Source organism: Prunus mume, linkage group LG1 (assembly GCF_029339155.1).
Source record: "Prunus mume cultivar Tortuosa linkage group LG1, ASM2933915v1, whole genome shotgun sequence".
NCBI classification, from domain to species: Eukaryota; Viridiplantae; Streptophyta; class Magnoliopsida; order Rosales; family Rosaceae; genus Prunus; species Prunus mume.
In genome coordinates, this window is record NC_142698.1 from 26351686 (window position 1) to 26368486 (window position 16801).

The 16801-nt window shown below is 36.6% G+C and overlaps 3 protein-coding genes across 13 annotated transcripts; 2 read left to right on the plus strand and 1 right to left on the minus strand.

Moving 5' to 3' along the window:
• Positions 1 to 1976: 1976 nt before the first annotated feature.
• Positions 1977 to 7815, plus strand: LOC148921453 (kinesin-like protein KIN-5D; the record flags this gene model as incomplete). The annotated part of the gene is given in 25 exon segments (XM_089046777.1): positions 1977 to 2149; positions 2244 to 2373; positions 2630 to 2785; positions 2882 to 3089; positions 3092 to 3125; positions 3127 to 3355; positions 3529 to 3626; positions 3722 to 3878; positions 3976 to 4045; positions 4178 to 4254; positions 4354 to 4407; positions 4507 to 4590; positions 4677 to 4788; positions 5044 to 5130; positions 5215 to 5390; positions 5491 to 5652; positions 5731 to 5838; positions 5946 to 6104; positions 6193 to 6276; positions 6392 to 6529; positions 6531 to 6598; positions 6699 to 6800; positions 6881 to 6990; positions 7079 to 7230; positions 7325 to 7815. Coding segments are annotated over 25 exon segments (3156 nt in total), but the record flags the coding sequence as incomplete, so codon positions are not given.
• Positions 7816 to 8529: 714 nt separating this feature from the next.
• Positions 8530 to 10978, plus strand: LOC103323872 (uncharacterized). Its single transcript, XM_089046778.1, has one exon. It carries the CDS (start codon positions 8845 to 8847, stop codon positions 10735 to 10737), a length of 1893 nt encoding a protein of 630 aa, XP_088902904.1. The 5' UTR covers positions 8530 to 8844; the 3' UTR covers positions 10738 to 10978.
• Positions 10979 to 11118: 140 nt separating this feature from the next.
• Positions 11119 to 15219, minus strand: LOC103322550 (uncharacterized). Of its 11 annotated transcripts, none has more exons than XM_089046792.1 (8): positions 14914 to 15219; positions 14518 to 14588; positions 14144 to 14278; positions 14003 to 14051; positions 13326 to 13433; positions 13133 to 13238; positions 12731 to 12830; positions 11623 to 12517 (listed from the first exon to the last, which is right to left on the minus strand). In XM_089046792.1, the coding sequence occupies exons 5-8, from the start codon at positions 13376 to 13378 to the stop codon at positions 12366 to 12368; spliced, it is 411 nt and encodes a 136-aa protein (XP_088902918.1). In that variant the 5' UTR covers positions 13379 to 13433; positions 14003 to 14051; positions 14144 to 14278; positions 14518 to 14588; positions 14914 to 15219; the 3' UTR covers positions 11623 to 12365. The 11 variants fall into 11 exon arrangements, 5 of the variants coding, with proteins under 5 accessions (XP_088902918.1, XP_088902914.1, XP_088902923.1 ...); XM_089046788.1 differs by having other exon boundaries at positions 14518 to 14834; positions 14914 to 15216; XR_016124441.1 differs by lacking the exons at positions 11623 to 12517; positions 12731 to 12830 and adding an exon at positions 11119 to 11566 and having other exon boundaries at positions 14518 to 14834; positions 14914 to 15215.
• Positions 15220 to 16801: the final 1582 nt, after the last annotated feature.

Below are 16801 nucleotides of genomic sequence, written 5' to 3' on the forward strand. Positions count from 1 at the left end.
AAGTCCGCAATTGTGGTTGTACAAAACGAGAAAGAGAGACAGACTAAAAAACAATGGCTTCCATGGCTTACCAGTCACATCTCATGATCGGCTCCGCCGTAGAACGATATTATCCGCTTTGGGCCCCCCATACCCTCATAGTTTTGTTTCTGTGAACTCACGAGAAACTTCCCAGTGGGTCACCCATCCTGAGATTACTCTCCCCCAAACTCGCTTAACTTTAGAGTTCTCCTGACTCTGAAGCTAGTGAGCTCCCAAAAGGCTTTGTGCTAGATGGAGGTGGGCATATACATATAAGGCATATTACCCCTTATTCGTTAGTCGATGTGAAATGTTACAATCCACCCCTCTTAAGGACCTGACGTCCTCGTCGGCATACTCACACCACACGACAGAGTGGCTCTGATACCAAAGTGTCACATCCCGAGATCGGCTCTATCGTAGCACGATATTGTCCGCTTTGGGCCCCCTCATGCCCTCACGGTTTTGTTTCTGGGAACTCACGAGAAACTTCCTAGTAAGTCACCCATCCTGGAATTGCTCCCTCTCAAATTCGCTTAACTTCGGAGTTCTCCTGACTTCGAAGCCAGTGAGCTTCCAAAAGACCTCATGCTAGATGGAGGTAGGCATCTACATATAATATAAGGCACATCACCCCCTCTCTTTGGTCGATGTGGGATGTTACATTACCTAACAAGCTCCTCCTATAACTACAAGAATTACAAAAAGCTTACAGAGAGAAGCTTTTCCTCCTAATTGTTGAGGAACCCAGATGGAATGCAAAGAAGCAGAGCTGGTTCCAACCAGCGAAGTGGAGTTGGGTCTTGTAATATGATAGTAGGCCCTGACTTGGAGTTTCTATTATGTTTTTTTTTCATTATTTATTTATTTTCAATTTACAAAATGATCATTTTGCCCTCATTTTTAACGGCAAATTGGATGAAATGTTGTGGATTTAGACGGAGGGGGGAGATTGACGAAAAAAAAAGTTCATATCCTTAATTTTCTTAAAAAAAAGGATAATGGGTAAATTGAAAGTGAGGTACAAGTATAAGGGGCAGATCACTAGTATACCCTAAATAAATAGTATAGCCGTACTCGGATTTTTCAATAATAAAAATAGTATGGTCCCAAATTCAGCTGGGTTAAAATAGAATAGAACCCTTTTTCTTTCCCTCTCACACACAATATAAAATACAATGCCAAAAGCTAGAAACAAACCCTAAATCCTTAACCAATAAGGTAATCATTTACATCCTAAATTAGCAAGGAAACTCAAATGCCTCCCAATCCGCCTAAGATACAAATTTCCAATCCTTACACTACTAATCCTTACAATATCATCAAAGATAGCTTCTATTTGGATTTAAAAGACTGAACAAAAAAAAAATCAATGAAATCACAGACAGAGAAGGCAAATCATTATGAACCATATTAGTCATCCTATCAATTCCTATAAAAACCCTATACATTACAAACACTTGACAACACTGACTAAACTAAAAACCATCAAGAGCTTCCTCTCATTCAGCCACATTTAATTAAGTTTAATTTTGTTCATTCTGAATGGAAGAAATAGCTGCAACACGTTTACACTTGTATTTGCTTTGGTGATTATGTCGTTTTTGGCTATGAGGCAACACATTGTCTTTGAGGGTTCACATATGTCATTCTCCTGAAGAGTCCAACTGCCATTCGGAAAATTGTGAAGCTTCATGTAGGGATGAACTCAAGGATGATTTCTCCTATTTATATTCAATAACTGTTAAAATAAATCTTAACACAAAACGAGGTACGGAACTTTTTATCCAAGTTTAGAAAAAGGAAAGTTTAGAAAAAGGACTTGAGCTTTCTCGAGGAAACCAGTTGGAGGGAGGTTTGAGCGCCCTTTTACTCAGAGATGCTGAAGATGATGATACGGACTACAACTGCTGCTACTTCTTCTTCTTCTTATTGCTGGAGCAGCAGAGGTATGAATTGTCTTCACTCTTACTCCACTTTTCTCAATTATTTTGCTTTCGCTATCCCCGTCACAGACACCGCGGTCGAGCGACAAGTCGGTGCGAGATCTGCGATCCGGGGATTCGAATTCGATAAACAGGCATGAAAAGGACAAGGGTGTCAATGTGCAGGTGCTTGTGCGTTGCAGGTGAGTCGGAATCCGAGTTGGGTGTGAGGCCGAGTTCAGTTAAGTGTTGTTGTCTGAGTGAATGATCAGCTCAAGAATTGGTTTGCATTTGTAGGCCTTTGAGTGAAGATGAAATGAGGGTACATACACCCGTGGTGATTTCTTGTCATGAGAGTAGAAGGGAAGTGTCTGCAATTCAGAATATAGCTAACAAGCAGATTGATAGAACCTTTGCGTTTGACAAGGTTTGTTGATTAGAATGCTGAAAGTCAAACTCTTGTGTTTCATCTTGTTCTACTTTAAAAGTGGCACTAAGGTCTTACTAGATGAAAGGAATTCATGGGTTTTAATCTGTTTTGGCTCCTGAAGTTCCAAAATTTGAATAATGATTTTTCCTCAATTTTAGTGAAGTAAAATTGAAATATGTTGCTGTTGTTGTGCTACCTGTTGTTACTTTCTTTGCACTGGGAAATGATCAGAAAGCTGGATAATGTTGTTTAGGTATTTGGTCCCGCATCCCAACAGAAGGAATTGTATGACCAGGCTGTGTCTCCTATTGTAAATGACGTACTTGAGGGCTATAACTGTACTATATTTGCCTATGGTCAGACAGGGACGGGGAAAACATACACAATGGAAGGAGGAGCAAGAAAGAAGGTTTGGTGTTTTCGACTTTCAAATAGACTTCAGCCTATGTATTATTTTATGATTTTCTCCACATAGCTTGCTGACTGAATTTTGTGATTTTTGTAGAATGGGGAGTTTCCAAGTGATGCTGGTGTTATCCCACGAGCTGTTAAACAAATTTTTGACATATTAGAAGCTCAGGTTGCTGAGTATAGCATGAAAGTCACATTTTTAGAGCTGTACAATGAAGAGATAAGTGATCTTCTGGCCCCAGACGAGAGCACGAAATTTATAGATGACAAATCTAAGAAACCCATTGCTCTCATGGAAGATGGGAAGGGGGTGTCTTTGTAAGAGGCTTGGAAGAAGAGAGTGTGCACAGCAAATGAAATTTATAAAATCTTGGAGAAGGGATCTGCAAAAAGACGTACAGCTGAGACTCTTCTCAACAAACAAAGCAGTCGTTCACACTCTATATTTTCCATCACAATCCACATCAAGGAATGCACACCAGAGGGTGAGGAAATGATTAAGTGTGGGAAGCTAAATCTTGTTGACCTTGCTGGTTCTGAGAACATTTCACGCTCAGGTGCAAGAGAGGTAAGGCACAGAAGTAGTTTATAATCAATATAATGATGGAGTTGTCTTACTACATGATCTTACTGCCATATTTCCAAAAAAATTTGTGTTTTGAGTTTATTTAATCCTTATAATGGATTATGGTAGGACATTTTCTTATCTGAATCTGATTGAAAAGAAATTTTCACTTGCAGGGTAGAGCAAGGGAAGCAGGGGAGATAAATAAAAGCTTGCTTACTCTTGGCCGTGTCATTAATGCTCTAGTCGAACACTCTGGTCATGTTCCATATAGGTATTATTTAATAAATATCCCTTCGTGGTTTTTTTCCTGTATTTGCAAACCCCAGAAAGTAAATTTAATCACAATGATATTGTTTGGAATATCAGGGATAGTAAACTAACAAGATTGTTGAGGGACTCCTTAGGAGGGAAAACAAAGACATGCATAATTGCCACGGTATCACCCTCTATCCACTGTTTGGAAGAAACACTCAGCACCCTAGACTATGCGCACCGTGCCAAAAACATAAAGAATAAACCAGAGGTCAGAAGTTTGCCCACTCCCTGTTCTCACAAATCATAAAGGGGAATTGTCTTTCATTCTGACCCTTGTTATGGTTTGTTGTTGCTCATTGTTTCAGGTCAATCAAAAAATGATGAAATCTGCTCTGATCAAGGATTTATATTCTGAGATTGATCGGCTTAAGCAAGGTTAACTGATTTCATCGTTGCTCCTCTCTCTCCTCAGAAGCTTTTTCTAGTGGATAATATTATTTAATGATTTTTTTGATAGTTAGTTTATTGCAAGCTAAATTGTATGACATGTTTCTTATGTTTATTCAGAGGTATATGCTGCAAGAGAGAAGAATGGAATCTATATACCACGAGATCGTTATCTTAATGAAGAAGCCGAGAAGAAGGTCTGATTGTTGCCATTTAACTGAATGACGCAATTCTTTTCCTACATAAATTCACACAATGCACTGGTTACTGACCTCATTCCTCTCTTTTTACCCTAGGCAATGGCTGAAAAAATAGAGCGGATGGAACTTGATTCTGAATCCAAAGACAAGGTATTTCCATGAAGATTTTGCACTCCTTTCTTTGTAAGTATTACCAGACTACAGCGTAGGAACTAATATAATTGTTATGTGGTGGTGACCTAAGCGCAGCAGCAACTGATGGAGCTTCAGGAACTTTACAGTTCTCAGCAACTTTTGACTGTAGACTTGAGTGATAAACTTGAAAAAACTGAGGTAATACATTTGGGAAATCAAATTACATAGTCTCCCATTGTTCTTTCTGCTTTCATCCTGATAAAATTCAACACTTTATACTTCAGAAAAAGCTTGAGGAAACTGGAAATGCACTGTTTGATCTCGAGGAAAAACATCGACAGGCAAATGCAACCATTAAAGAGAAGGAATTTCTGATTGCAAACCTCCTCAGATCGGGTGAGCAAAGTGTCTGCTACAACGAATTTTGTTGTACATTCTACATATTCAGATCAGATATTGATACTTGCCATTTCATTTTACCTTCAGTTTATATAGTCGACATTTGATGGATCAAATAGCTTTTCCTAAGGACTTCCATTTTTGACTTGTTTGTCTTCTAGTTTGTGCACACGTAAAGTCTCATGCTTTCCAGATGGTACAATTTGATGCCTCTGAATCTTCCTTACAATAATATGCACTGTTAACTTTCAGAGAAATCACTGGTTGAGCGTGCATTTGAGCTTCGAGGAGAGCTAGAGAATGCTGCATCAGATGTGTCCAGTTTATTTGCCAAGATTGGTTTGTCTCATTATTTTGGATATTTTTATTGGGTCTTCCTCAAAACTTCTGGTGCTTTATTGCTAACCATGGCTGGTTTTCCAGAGCGCAAGGATGAAATTGAAGATGGAAATCGGATATTAGTTCAGAAATTTCAGTCCGAATTAACTCAACAGCTTGAAATCTTGCATAAGACTGTCGCAGTTGCAGTGACACAACAGGAGCAGCAATTGAAAGGTATGGAGGAGGATATGCAGTCCTTTGTATCAACCAAGGCAGAGGTAAGATCTAGACAAGAAGATGATTGTCTTTGAGCATTCTTGACATTTGATTGTCAGTCTATAACTACGTACAACCTAATTATTTGCCATGCTTTTGAAGGCTACTGAAGAACTTCGAGGAAGACTAGGAAAGCTTAAAAATATGTATGGTTCTGGTATTAAAGCTCTGGATGGTATAGCTGGGGACCTTGAAGGAAATTCTCAGTCAACTTTTTGTCATCTAAATTCGGAAGTTTCTAGCCATTCTTCTGCTCTGGAAGATGTAAGTATTAGTTCACTGTTTTTCAGTCTTCACTGTTCTTTTACTATTTCTGTACTTAACTTTGTTCATATGATTTAGCTCTTCAAAGGAATTGCTTCAGAAGCTGATGAATTACTCACTGATCTTCAAGGTAATCTTCACAACCAAGCAGAGAAGCTAAGTGCATATGCACAACAACAGCGTGAGGTTCGTAATATATTGTTGCTTTCATGGTTATTTGTTTTATTTTCTTCAAGAGTAAAATTCAAAAATCTCTTTTTGGAGTGAAAAATTTGGTCTTCAATTTTGTACAGGCTCATGCCAGAGCAGTTGAAACTGCACGGTCAACTTCTAAAGTTACTGTGGACTTCTTCAAGACTCTAGACTTGCATGCATCCAATCTGACCCAAATCGTGGAAGAAGCACAAACTGTCAACAATAAGAAATTGTCTGAACTTGAAGAGAAGTTTGAGGTGGTTGCAGTGTACTTTCTAAATTAAATGGGCCATTAACAACCTTATTAACAGAATTTAATGCTTGTTTTTTTTAATTTATATGTAGGAGTGTGCTGCTAATGAAGAAAGGCAGTTGCTAGAAAAGGTGGCAGAGTTGCTGGCAAGTTCGAACGCTAGGAAGAAAAAACTGGTATGTCTTGTTCTTAAGCTGCAGCCAATTACTTATTCCTTGTTCCTAAGGTTTTATGTCAGTAACAACTTTTTTATTTAGGCTCAATTAGTAACATTCTTTATCTATTAAATAGGTCCAAACAGCAGTAAATGATCTTCGAGAGAGTACAACAAGCAGAACCAGCAAACTACAGCAAGAAATGTCAACCATGCAAGATTCAACATTTTCTATCAAAGCAAAATGGACAGTTCACATGGAAAAAACAGAATCCCAGTTACCTTGAAGATACATTTGCTGTGGAAAGTGGAAAGAAAGACATGGAAGAGGTTCTACAGAATTGGTACATATTCTGGATATTAGGAATTTAAACTTTGATCTGGCCATGCTTCTGCTACCTGAATTTTTCTGGTCCATTACTTACACAAAAACAACTTGTGCAGTTTGAAGCAGGCAACAATGGGTGCAGAACAATGGAAGAATGCCCAGGGTTCCTTGCTCAGTCTAGAAAAGAGTAATGTTGCTTCTGTGGACTCCATTGTTAGGTATGCTCATTCCTTATAGGAAAGAAATATTGCAGGTTTTAATTGAAGATTATTCATTCAATTTTTTTCTCTTCAACTAGGAGGGGAACGGAAGCCAATCAAGCTCTACGTGATAGGTTTTCCTCTGCTGTATCAGCTGCACTAGAAGATGTAGACGCCGCAGACAAGAATCTCCTGTCTTCTATTGATCGTGAGTGTCAAGTTTCACATATTGATTTCACATTTGTCTTGCTAGGTTATATATTGGATTGCATGTTAACTGAAACAAATACTTGCAGATTCATTACAACTTGACCATGAGGCATGTGGAAATCTTAACTCAATGATCGTTCCATGTTGTGGGGATTTAAGGGAACTGAAGGGAGGTCACTACCACAATATTGTCGAGATCACAGAGAATGCAGGAAAATTTCTTCTGGATGAATATGTGGTAAGACTGCTAGAGTGCTTTTTGTACAATATATGTGTTTTTTATTCGATGACATTATGTTCTTTAATGAGTTCTTCGATTCTGCAACACTCAGGTGGACGAACCATCATGTTCCACGCCAAGAAAGAGGTCGTTCAATCTTCCAAGCATTGCATCCATTGAAGAACTCAGAACTCCTGCCTTTGAAGAATTGTTGAGATCATTCTGGGATGGAAGATCTGCAAAGCAGCAGGCAAATGGAGACTTAAAACACATCGCAGTGGCGTACGAGGCTGCCCAGTCCATTAGAGACTCTAGAGTTCCTCTCACTGCTATTAACTGAAGAGGGGGTAATCAAAGATTTAGAGGACAGAGAACACGTGTGTACATAACATGTATGGCGTATATATGTACTCTTGTAGTCACTGTGCTACGCTATTCGTTAATTGTTTCTGGAGACAGTGGATGAAAAATGATTGTGGATGGAGAAATCTATATAGTTAGGCCTCCTGGGGAAACTTCAAAACTTGAGTTCATTGAATTTCCCACTTTGTAACGAACTGCAATTGGATTATTGATGAGGAGTTACTGAGTGTTTTGGTTTGAGTGCTTTCGAAGCTTCTTCTTTACAGCCATAGTTCTTGTCAATCATAATACCTTCGATTTGCACCCAAAAGGATGCATCCAGCAGATTTATTATTTTTTTGTGGATTAGATTAATTAGAATAATTAGGCTATCAGTTGTATTTAAAAATAAAAATACCTTCTATAAATTATCACAAAGTCAATAACCTTAAACAGAGATCGAAACAGAAAACCATTCTATTCTGGTGCGAGTGAAAACCAATCTATTCATTAAACCAATATGACTCGCATATCATTCAGACCAAAAGCCACACTTTTTTGGGCGGATGGAATTAAGAACGGCGGTGAGGATACACTTTGGGTTAAAGTGGTCAAAGTGGTGAACAAAATATTTCCATAAAAAAAGGCTTATAAAATATCAAGTTTAGGAACTAATGTTGAAAAATAAAAGAGGCTAAAGAAATATAACCAGAACGTTGAAAAAACAATAGGAAAGGCTGAGAAACTTCAACTTGATTCTTGTCCTTGAATTACATCTTAAATAGAAACACCAAAGTTACTGCCGCAAGTAACTCACCCACAACTTTAAGATTTTGTGGAACTTCATCCCATGATTAAAAGCATGAAGAAAGACAGACAAACCATGACTCCTATAAACTAAGATAATACCAGTCTCCTATCTATAGGTGTAGAAACTGAGTTTTCTATGTCTTTCAAAAGAGATATTACAACATATTTATATACAAGGTATAGGATGGTAGACCTATCAGTTACAAGTCATTGATAGCCTAATAATATCATAACAGCAGCAGACAATGAACTAGTCATAACTTTGATAACTGCCTAACAATAGGCACCAACCCTTACTGAAAATAAATAACTGTTAAAATAAATCTTCACACTAAACGATGAGGACTCCTAAACGAAAGGTACGGAACTTTTTATCCAATTTAGAAAAAGGAAAGTTTTTGTGGAATTCATGACAACACGGACTTGAGCTTTCTCGAGGAAACCAGTTGGAGGGAGGTTTGAGCGCCCTTTTACTCAGAGATGCTGAAGATGATGATACGGACTATGACTGCTGCTACTTCTTCTTCTTCTTATTGCTGGAGCAGCAGAGGTATGAATTGTCTTCACTCTAACTCCACTTTTCTCGTTTTCTTCAACAATTACTTTGCTTTCTTTCACTCTCAACCTTCGAAACCGATCAAATCTACAAGAACCCAACTAGAGCAGCCAAAAAGAGACTTACCCAAAATCACAAATGTTGAGGATGCCTTCAATGTGTTCGATAGAATGCTTCAAATGCGCCCTCTGCCCTCTGTTGTCCGTTTCAATATAATCTTGGGTCAAGTTGCAAAATTGAAACATTACTCGGCCGTCATCTCATTGCATAACCAAATGGGTGTGTCGAGAATTGGACATAATGTTTATACCCTAACCATTCTCATAAATTGTTATTGTCATCTAAACCAAATGGGGTTTAGTTTATCTGTATTGGGAAAATTCTTCAAACTTGGTCTTGAACCAAATGTCAGTACCTTCACCACTCTAATCAACGGCTTTCTTCTCGAGAATAGAGTGGCGGAGGCGGCAGGAATTTTCAACAAAATGATGAGGGGAGGTAATTGTCAGCCTGATGCTGTTACTTATGGCACGCTAGTAAAGGCCTTTTGCATGAAAGGTAACAATAGGGCTGCTATTCAGTTGCTTAGGAAGATGGAGGAAGGAGCTTGCAAGCCTAACCTAGTTGTCTATAGCACAATCATCGACAGTCTTTGCAAGGATACACTAGTTGATGATGCATTAAACCTCTTCTCAGAAATGATTTGCAAGGGTATTGCTCCAGATGTCATTACCTACAACTCTTTGATGAATGGAGTTTGCAAATTAGGTGAGTGGAAAGAAGCTAAAAGGTTGTTGAATGAAATGGTGAGTAAAAACGTCTTTCCAGATGTGTGCACGTTCAGTGTCTTGGTAGACACACTTTGTAAGGAGGGGATGGTTGGGGAAGCAGAAGGCGTGCTTGAAATGATGATTGAAAGGGATATTCAACCTGATATGGTTACGTACAGTTCACTCATGGATGGTTACTGTTTGCGAGGAGAAATGAGCAAGGCTAGAAAAGTTTTTAAACTAATGCTTAGCAAGGGATTGATGGTTGATGTTATTTGTTATAGCGCATTGATAAATGGATATTGTAAGCGTAAAATGATGGATGAGGCCATGACGCTTCTTCGGGAAATGTCTCGTAAGGGACTGGTTCCAGATACTGTTACTTATAACACTCTTCTGGGTGGTTATTGCAAAGTGGGGAAATTAGGTGATGCACAAAAGTTGTTCTCTGAGATGCAAGCTTGTGGTCAACTTCCGGATGTTCAAACTTATGCTATTCTACTGGATGGCCTGTGTAAAAACCAAAAACTTTCTACCGCAATCCAACTGTTTAAAGAGATGGAAGGCAAGAAGTTGGATGTAGATATTGTGATTTACACTATTCTTATTGAAGGTTTGTGCATGGCTGAAAAAATTGAATCTGCAAGGGAACTCTTTTGTGGTTTATCATCAAGAGGGCTTCAACCGGATGTAAGGACATATAACATAATGATTAATGGACTCTGTATTGGGGGCCGAACAAGTGAAGCAGAAAAGCTGCTTACTGAAATGGAAGAGAAAGGTTGTCCTCCAAATGATTGTACGTATAATGTAATTATTCGAGGGTTTATCAATAACAATGAGACAGTAAGGGTGACAGGACTTATTCAACAAATGGTGGAGAAGGGTTTCTCTGCAGATGCTTCAACTACAGAATTGATAATTGATCTATTGTGTAAAGATAAAGTAGATCCTGCATTGTTGCCATTGATGCAAAAAGAGAATTATGAACTGAATTTGCCTCAGTTAAAGTTGAACAGATCTTCTGACCATCCCAATAAACATTGAAGCTCTTCCACCTCTGGCAACCGTGGATGTGTTATATCTGTTATCTCTTAATCCATCATGTGACACTGTTGAGTAGTAGATATAACTTTACCGATAATCGTAACATCTTTATTGTTTTGTGTTTTTGTACGCAGGTCTTTTTTAGTTTCTTTCACACAAACATTGTGCAATTGACTGACTCTGCATGTTTTTGTTATTTTGCGGTATACAGACTTGGTTATATAAAGACATCATTGGGGGATATCCTGTGATCATGATAGAGAAATTTCTATGTTACTCTTTTAAGGTTGTTAAATTTATTAGAGAGAAGCAGGGTATTTGGACTGATATAATCAGATTAGTTGTGTTTGTGAAGGACATGGTGAGAGCAACGTTCAGAAATGCAGCTTGTGAAATGCAAATTTATTTGATAGTTCTTGTGGATCATGGGGGGAAAACTTATTTAAGAAATTTCAAACACAACTAATCATGTAAGGAGGGGATGGTTGGAGAAGCAGGATCTGAAGTAGCTTGGCCAGTGCTCATTCGAATAACAATCTTATCTTGCTTCATCTTCTTCCAGCCATCCACTGTGTCTTTCCGAGCTACATTACCTACCCCAGGAGAACCAAACTCTTTCCATCACAGGATGCACAACCATATATTAGCTGCAACAAGAATATAATCCAGGACCTTGAAACAATATTGGCAGGAACACACAAAAAGAAACAGAAAACATGCGATGCATAAGGAAGAGAAGGGGCAAGCTCCAACGCGATCTCCAAGAGCTGTGGTACAATGACGGATCCAGGATTTGAAAGCCGGTCAGGCGAAACTTACATTAAAAACTCTGAATTTCATTAATAAACATAGAAAAATACACCTAGTCAATAAACATAATGAGCATTACCCTCAAATGCATCTTTATACATAAATTAAAGCTTATAACAAAAAAACAAAAAGAAAAGATAAAAAAGAGAAGTAAATGCAATGCAACACAAAAATAATAGCACAAGCTCGCCCACAAATATTAATATATTATCAACAAATAATCAATGTCTTCACCTATCTTCTTCGGGGAGAGACCTAGAGGACCGATCTTGGGTCGAACATTGGAGGCATGGCTTCTTTGGTGGCGCTCTGGGTTTCGAGGGGTTTGGGTTTTGGAGGGAGTCTATGACCCCTGACCCGACGGACTAAGGGACATGGAAAGGGACGTGGAAGTTCCGTGCCCAGCTGATTGGGGTCTTTCCCAATTTCTCATTTCATCAATCTCCCAAAACTGAAAATTCAATTCACCAACCAAAACCTCAAATCCCAATTTCTCATTGTTTAAGCAGCTGGACCATGACGATATATTGGTTGGTGACAATGTTCTGGATTTGATGGACAAGGCAGTGGGGAGTAGGAGGGGTGGTGCGCAGTGGGATATTGTTTTTTTCAATTTTAAGATTTTTTTTCTGTCTTTAATATGTATTTTCCTATTGAATAATTTTTTTAAAATAATTTGTGGACCGAATTGCCCCTCCAAAACTAATAGAAGTTAAATTATTTTTTTTTTTATGGAAATTGAGGATTGCCTTTGAATTGCTTCAAATTGAAACCACAAAGGGCAAACTACAGGGACCAAAATGGACTTTTTCCCTATATTACTTGGCAATTGGCAATTGGCAAATTCCACGAAAATAGCTTTCCAAGTTCTTCATTGGAGCAATTTTACAAGGAAGAGGAGTGTTAACATTGGGCTGCAACACTGGCTCTATTAACAAGCAAACCACAGCGGCAAAAGGCTTAAATGGATCTGTTTAACAGCAATAACAGAACAATTAATACAATTAATAATTCCTGATATAAACTCCAGAAAGCAAAATTACAGACAATAAACAGAAACAAGTTCAAGGTGCAAAGACAGACGAGGTAACTTTTATGATTAACATACATTACCGACCAAATCCCCAACATATTTAATTGCAAAAATATGAGGGATCAATTTGGTCTTCAGACCTGTAATTACCTTTGCCGTTCCTATTTCCACATACTTGTGAACACATCATAGCTTGTTGCCCCATTATGTCATCAGGCATGCCAGGTAGAGTCTTATTCAAGTGATAATACTGAAAAGTGGCTCAAGGGGTCAATTTGTTATGATGATTAAGTAACTCTTTGGTGACTTTCATCTAGAAGTTTAAGACTTCTTAATATCCATTTAAAAGTATGTAGGCAATCAGCTGTCAAATTTGTTATACCTCACATGACTCTGTTTTCCTAAAACTAGTACGGAGTCATGTTCACGGTTTAAGATCATGGACTATAATACAATAATGGTAGTATGAGATACTAGGTAAACAAGTCACCTTCCCAGGATATATATTCTATTGGTCCTCAACATATACACTGGAACATTTTCAATCTGTACCTGTTTCAAAATGCCAGTGCAGACATCTTCATTTCTGATCAAGCCTTCCATGCATTCTGCGTTAGCATCGATCCAAACTAGAAGTGCATTGGAAAGATGCATCTCACTGTAAAAGACCACTAAGAGTCTAAGATATCAGTGTGTCAAGATATCTCACAGAAAATTTAACTAGGTCATTCAAAGGATAAGTAACCTGTCTACTGTCAAATTCATGTGCTTCACGCAATACAGTAATAATAAGTCCATAGGATCTGACGCAACTTAATTGATAACAATCTCCAATTCAACCATTAGCAACAACCTGATCGAAAAGAAATATATGGAGGCATCTGTTTTCAGTTTAACCAAGATTAGTAGCCACAAATCCGTGTGTGCATGTGCGCATGTGCCACGTGGTCAGGAGACTACATGGTGCTCTTTGATGTGTTTCATTATGCTAAAATCATATCCTCCATTACATCCTCAGTAATGATGTCAATTCTCTTTGCCTCTAACCATGCCCCTCTTGGGCTCACTTAAGCTCTTATATCCTTCTCATTTCCTAGCCATCTCTAACAGAACGCTCTTTTTTCTTTTAGACCTTGCAAGTGCAATATTATGACTAAACACAAACGTTGGCTGTCAAGAGAAAACAATCTAAAGTGATATCATATGGAATATCAACTAAAATGGTACCTCACAATAAAACATAATTTTCTACTCCATATCAAGTCAATATGAATCTACAACCTCCCACTAGCCTCTATGTGTGAGTTAATATTGAAGCATAATTCTATTTTCAACAATTAATCTGATTGTGCCCAAGTCACTACTACGAAAAATTGGGCACAAGAAGGCTGCAGAGAATATAAATACAAGTTGAGGACATACAAAGTTTCTCGCAAGATAGCTCCCACATAATTCCGGAAGAAAATCACGGCTGCAATCCATTCCAATTTAATCTATTAGACTAGACAACACTAATTTAAAATACGAGTCTTTCATAGACATTGCTGTTCTAATCATTCTCACCATGCTCTAAACCAAAGCTCCAAATAGAAATCAAATCATCCAATTGTACTCGTGGTGGCACCTCCGCCGATACTCCTCAGAAAACCAAGTTTTGCATCTCATGAGAAGCGTCTGCACTCCAAAATAAAGTGCACCCTGAAAACGTAACACAGTATTGTCAAAGGAATATTAACTTTGTAAAACATTTTATGTGATTTACAGGCAGATGCGTTCAAACTAGAACTAGAAGTTAAAGAAATGCAATTTTTTCTTTTTAAATGACCAAAGGTTTGAATTATTTAAGATCAAACCAATAGTTAAACAAATAAGTAAATGAAGAATAGAAAAGAACACACTGGATCAGAATTACCATATAGTAAAGTTAATTCATTTACCTCATAAGAGGGAGGAAATTATTAGATGTTACATCCAATGGGCGGTCATATATACAATTGATCCAGATTCACTACAAAATTTCTCAACAATTTAGCCAGAAGCAATTAAACAAAATTGATTAGAATATAATTATTCAAATTCAAGAAAAATAAAACTTGTTCATTTCTTCGAAGAATCATAATCTAAATTGAAAGAAAGCACAACTTCAAGTTCCGGGCTTCGTTGAATTCAGTTTCACAAGAAGAAAGTGATCGAAATTGATTACTTGAAGCTCCCACTTAGGAGGCCATTGAAATACGATCAGTGTTGAATTAGCCTGCAATCAAATCTCCCTCATTGTATTTTCCCGGGAAACAAACGGAAAAAGAGTGAGAAAATGATAAACCACCACGCACCTGTTCCGATGGGCTTGAACTTTGACTGTTTGGTGACAGAGAATTGATGGCAAATCCCAGCTTGGGATATTCGTGACTGAAATTAGAATCTCTATATCGGTGCTGGTGGTGTTTGCTTGAATTGGATTGGGGTTACTGCATACGACGGTGATGAAGTCGTCGTCTGAAGTTGAAGAAGCCATGCTCTGGTTTTCCGACACTCCGTCTGTAAGACAATGGAAGCAGAGAATATGCAGAAGTTTACAACTTTGTTCATGGAGTGACGAGCTTCTTCTTCCTTTTTTAAATTTAATTTTTAATGGAAAAATAGGATTCATGATCTGATTTTAAAAAAATTTAAATTTATTTTAAAATTAAAAAAGATAATTGCTACTTATGTTCCAAGAAAATATGATCAATTATCGAATTTTTCTTTTCATTTTAATTTTTTTAATATAAAAAAGTGGAAATTTACTGTATTATCCTCATTTAATTAATAATTTTAATTTTTAATGTTTGCATTAATCAAGGACATTTTTTGATATTTTGAATATTTCACCATTTTCTGCATTTTGCTTTATATATATAGAAGATATAGATATAGATATATAAATATAGATTAATATATTCAAAGAGTATAGCCAATCAATTAATCCTTTTAAAATTTAACAATAAATTCATATTTAACACACCTAATCAGTTAATTTAATTAAAAAGTTTTTATTTATTAATTTATGAAGTATATGTGATCAATTATCTTTATATTATTATTTTATAAATATAATAGTGTACATATAAGAGCAATTTAAAAAATAACGTACCTATTACTTCTTTTATAAAAAAATATGTACTTAGTATGAATTTACTTATTTTTCAAATAATATACCCAAATTTTATAAAAGCATTTTTCATATAATTTACCTAATAAGTTCCTATTATGCAATAATATAACTTGTAATTCATCTGTTATGGGTATATTGTAGGTATATTAAAGTCTGTACATTTATAGGTATATTGTGAAAATAATTTACCTACCCATATTAGATATATACAAGATATATAGGTAAATTTGTAGGTACATTATATTGTATTGATAATAATTTACCTATTTTATTTTATTTGGACAAAATTTAAGGGATTTTTTATTGGTCGAAAATTTAAGGATTTTTGATTGATCAAAGTTTTAGGGATTAGAAGGAATGCCAAAACAAAAAAATAAAAATAAAAAAACAAAAAAACCAGAGTCGTTGACATGCTTGGTCAAGTTGACTTATCTGACGTCTAGTGGCAAACAATGTAAATATTTAAGAGTACTATGACCTTTTATATCTTATGAGGAATTTGAGTTTTATACATAGATTTCAAAATTAATGATTTGATAATTAAGAAATAGAAGTTGTAGAACCTATATTAGACCAGCCCAAAAAAAAAAAGGATAAATCAACATATAATACAACGAGATGGTACTACTCAAGTAGAGTACAGCCGGACGGCTATACTCCATGTTTTTAATTTTGTAAAGTAGACATGTATTGACACACGGTGCCTAATGGTTGGGGGGGTCCTCTTTTCTGTAATTAAAAAATAGTATAGTCGTAAGGCTATATTCAGTTTATTAAAAAATTTTAAAAAATAGTATCACCGTGCGACTATACTTGAATTTTTTTCTATTTTTTTTTTTAAATAGTATAGCAGGGAAGCGTTATTGGTTTTTTATTATTTAAAAATTGTCTTTAATAAATAATATAGACGAGAGGCTATAGTCTTTTACATATATATATGTTGGTACATATTTTTCGACAATACATTTGTGTTCTATACACGTCTCACGTTTTCTTTAAAAAGCAAACATACAATAGTCATATTGTACATGTACGTACGTATTTCTAATATTTTATAAACGTATTTT

What these genes read in the sequence shown, in the direction of transcription:
- LOC103323872 (XM_089046778.1), top strand. Translation starts at nt 8,845, where the DNA reads ATGCTGAAGATGATGATACGGACTATGACTGCTGCTACTTCTTCTTCT.
- LOC103322550 (XM_089046797.1), bottom strand. Translation starts at nt 13,378, where the DNA reads ATGGACTTATTATTACTGTATTGCGTGAAGCACATGAATTTGACAGTA. An exon ending in GCACTGGCATTTTGAAACAG is followed by an intron (nt 12,831 to 13,132) that starts GTACAGATTGAA and finishes GCCACTTTTCAG; the next exon opens with TATTATCACTTGAATAAGAC. An exon ending in TGGAAATAGGAACGGCAAAG is followed by an intron (nt 12,518 to 12,730) that starts GTAATTACAGGT and finishes GCTGTTAAACAG; the next exon opens with ATCCATTTAAGCCTTTTGCC.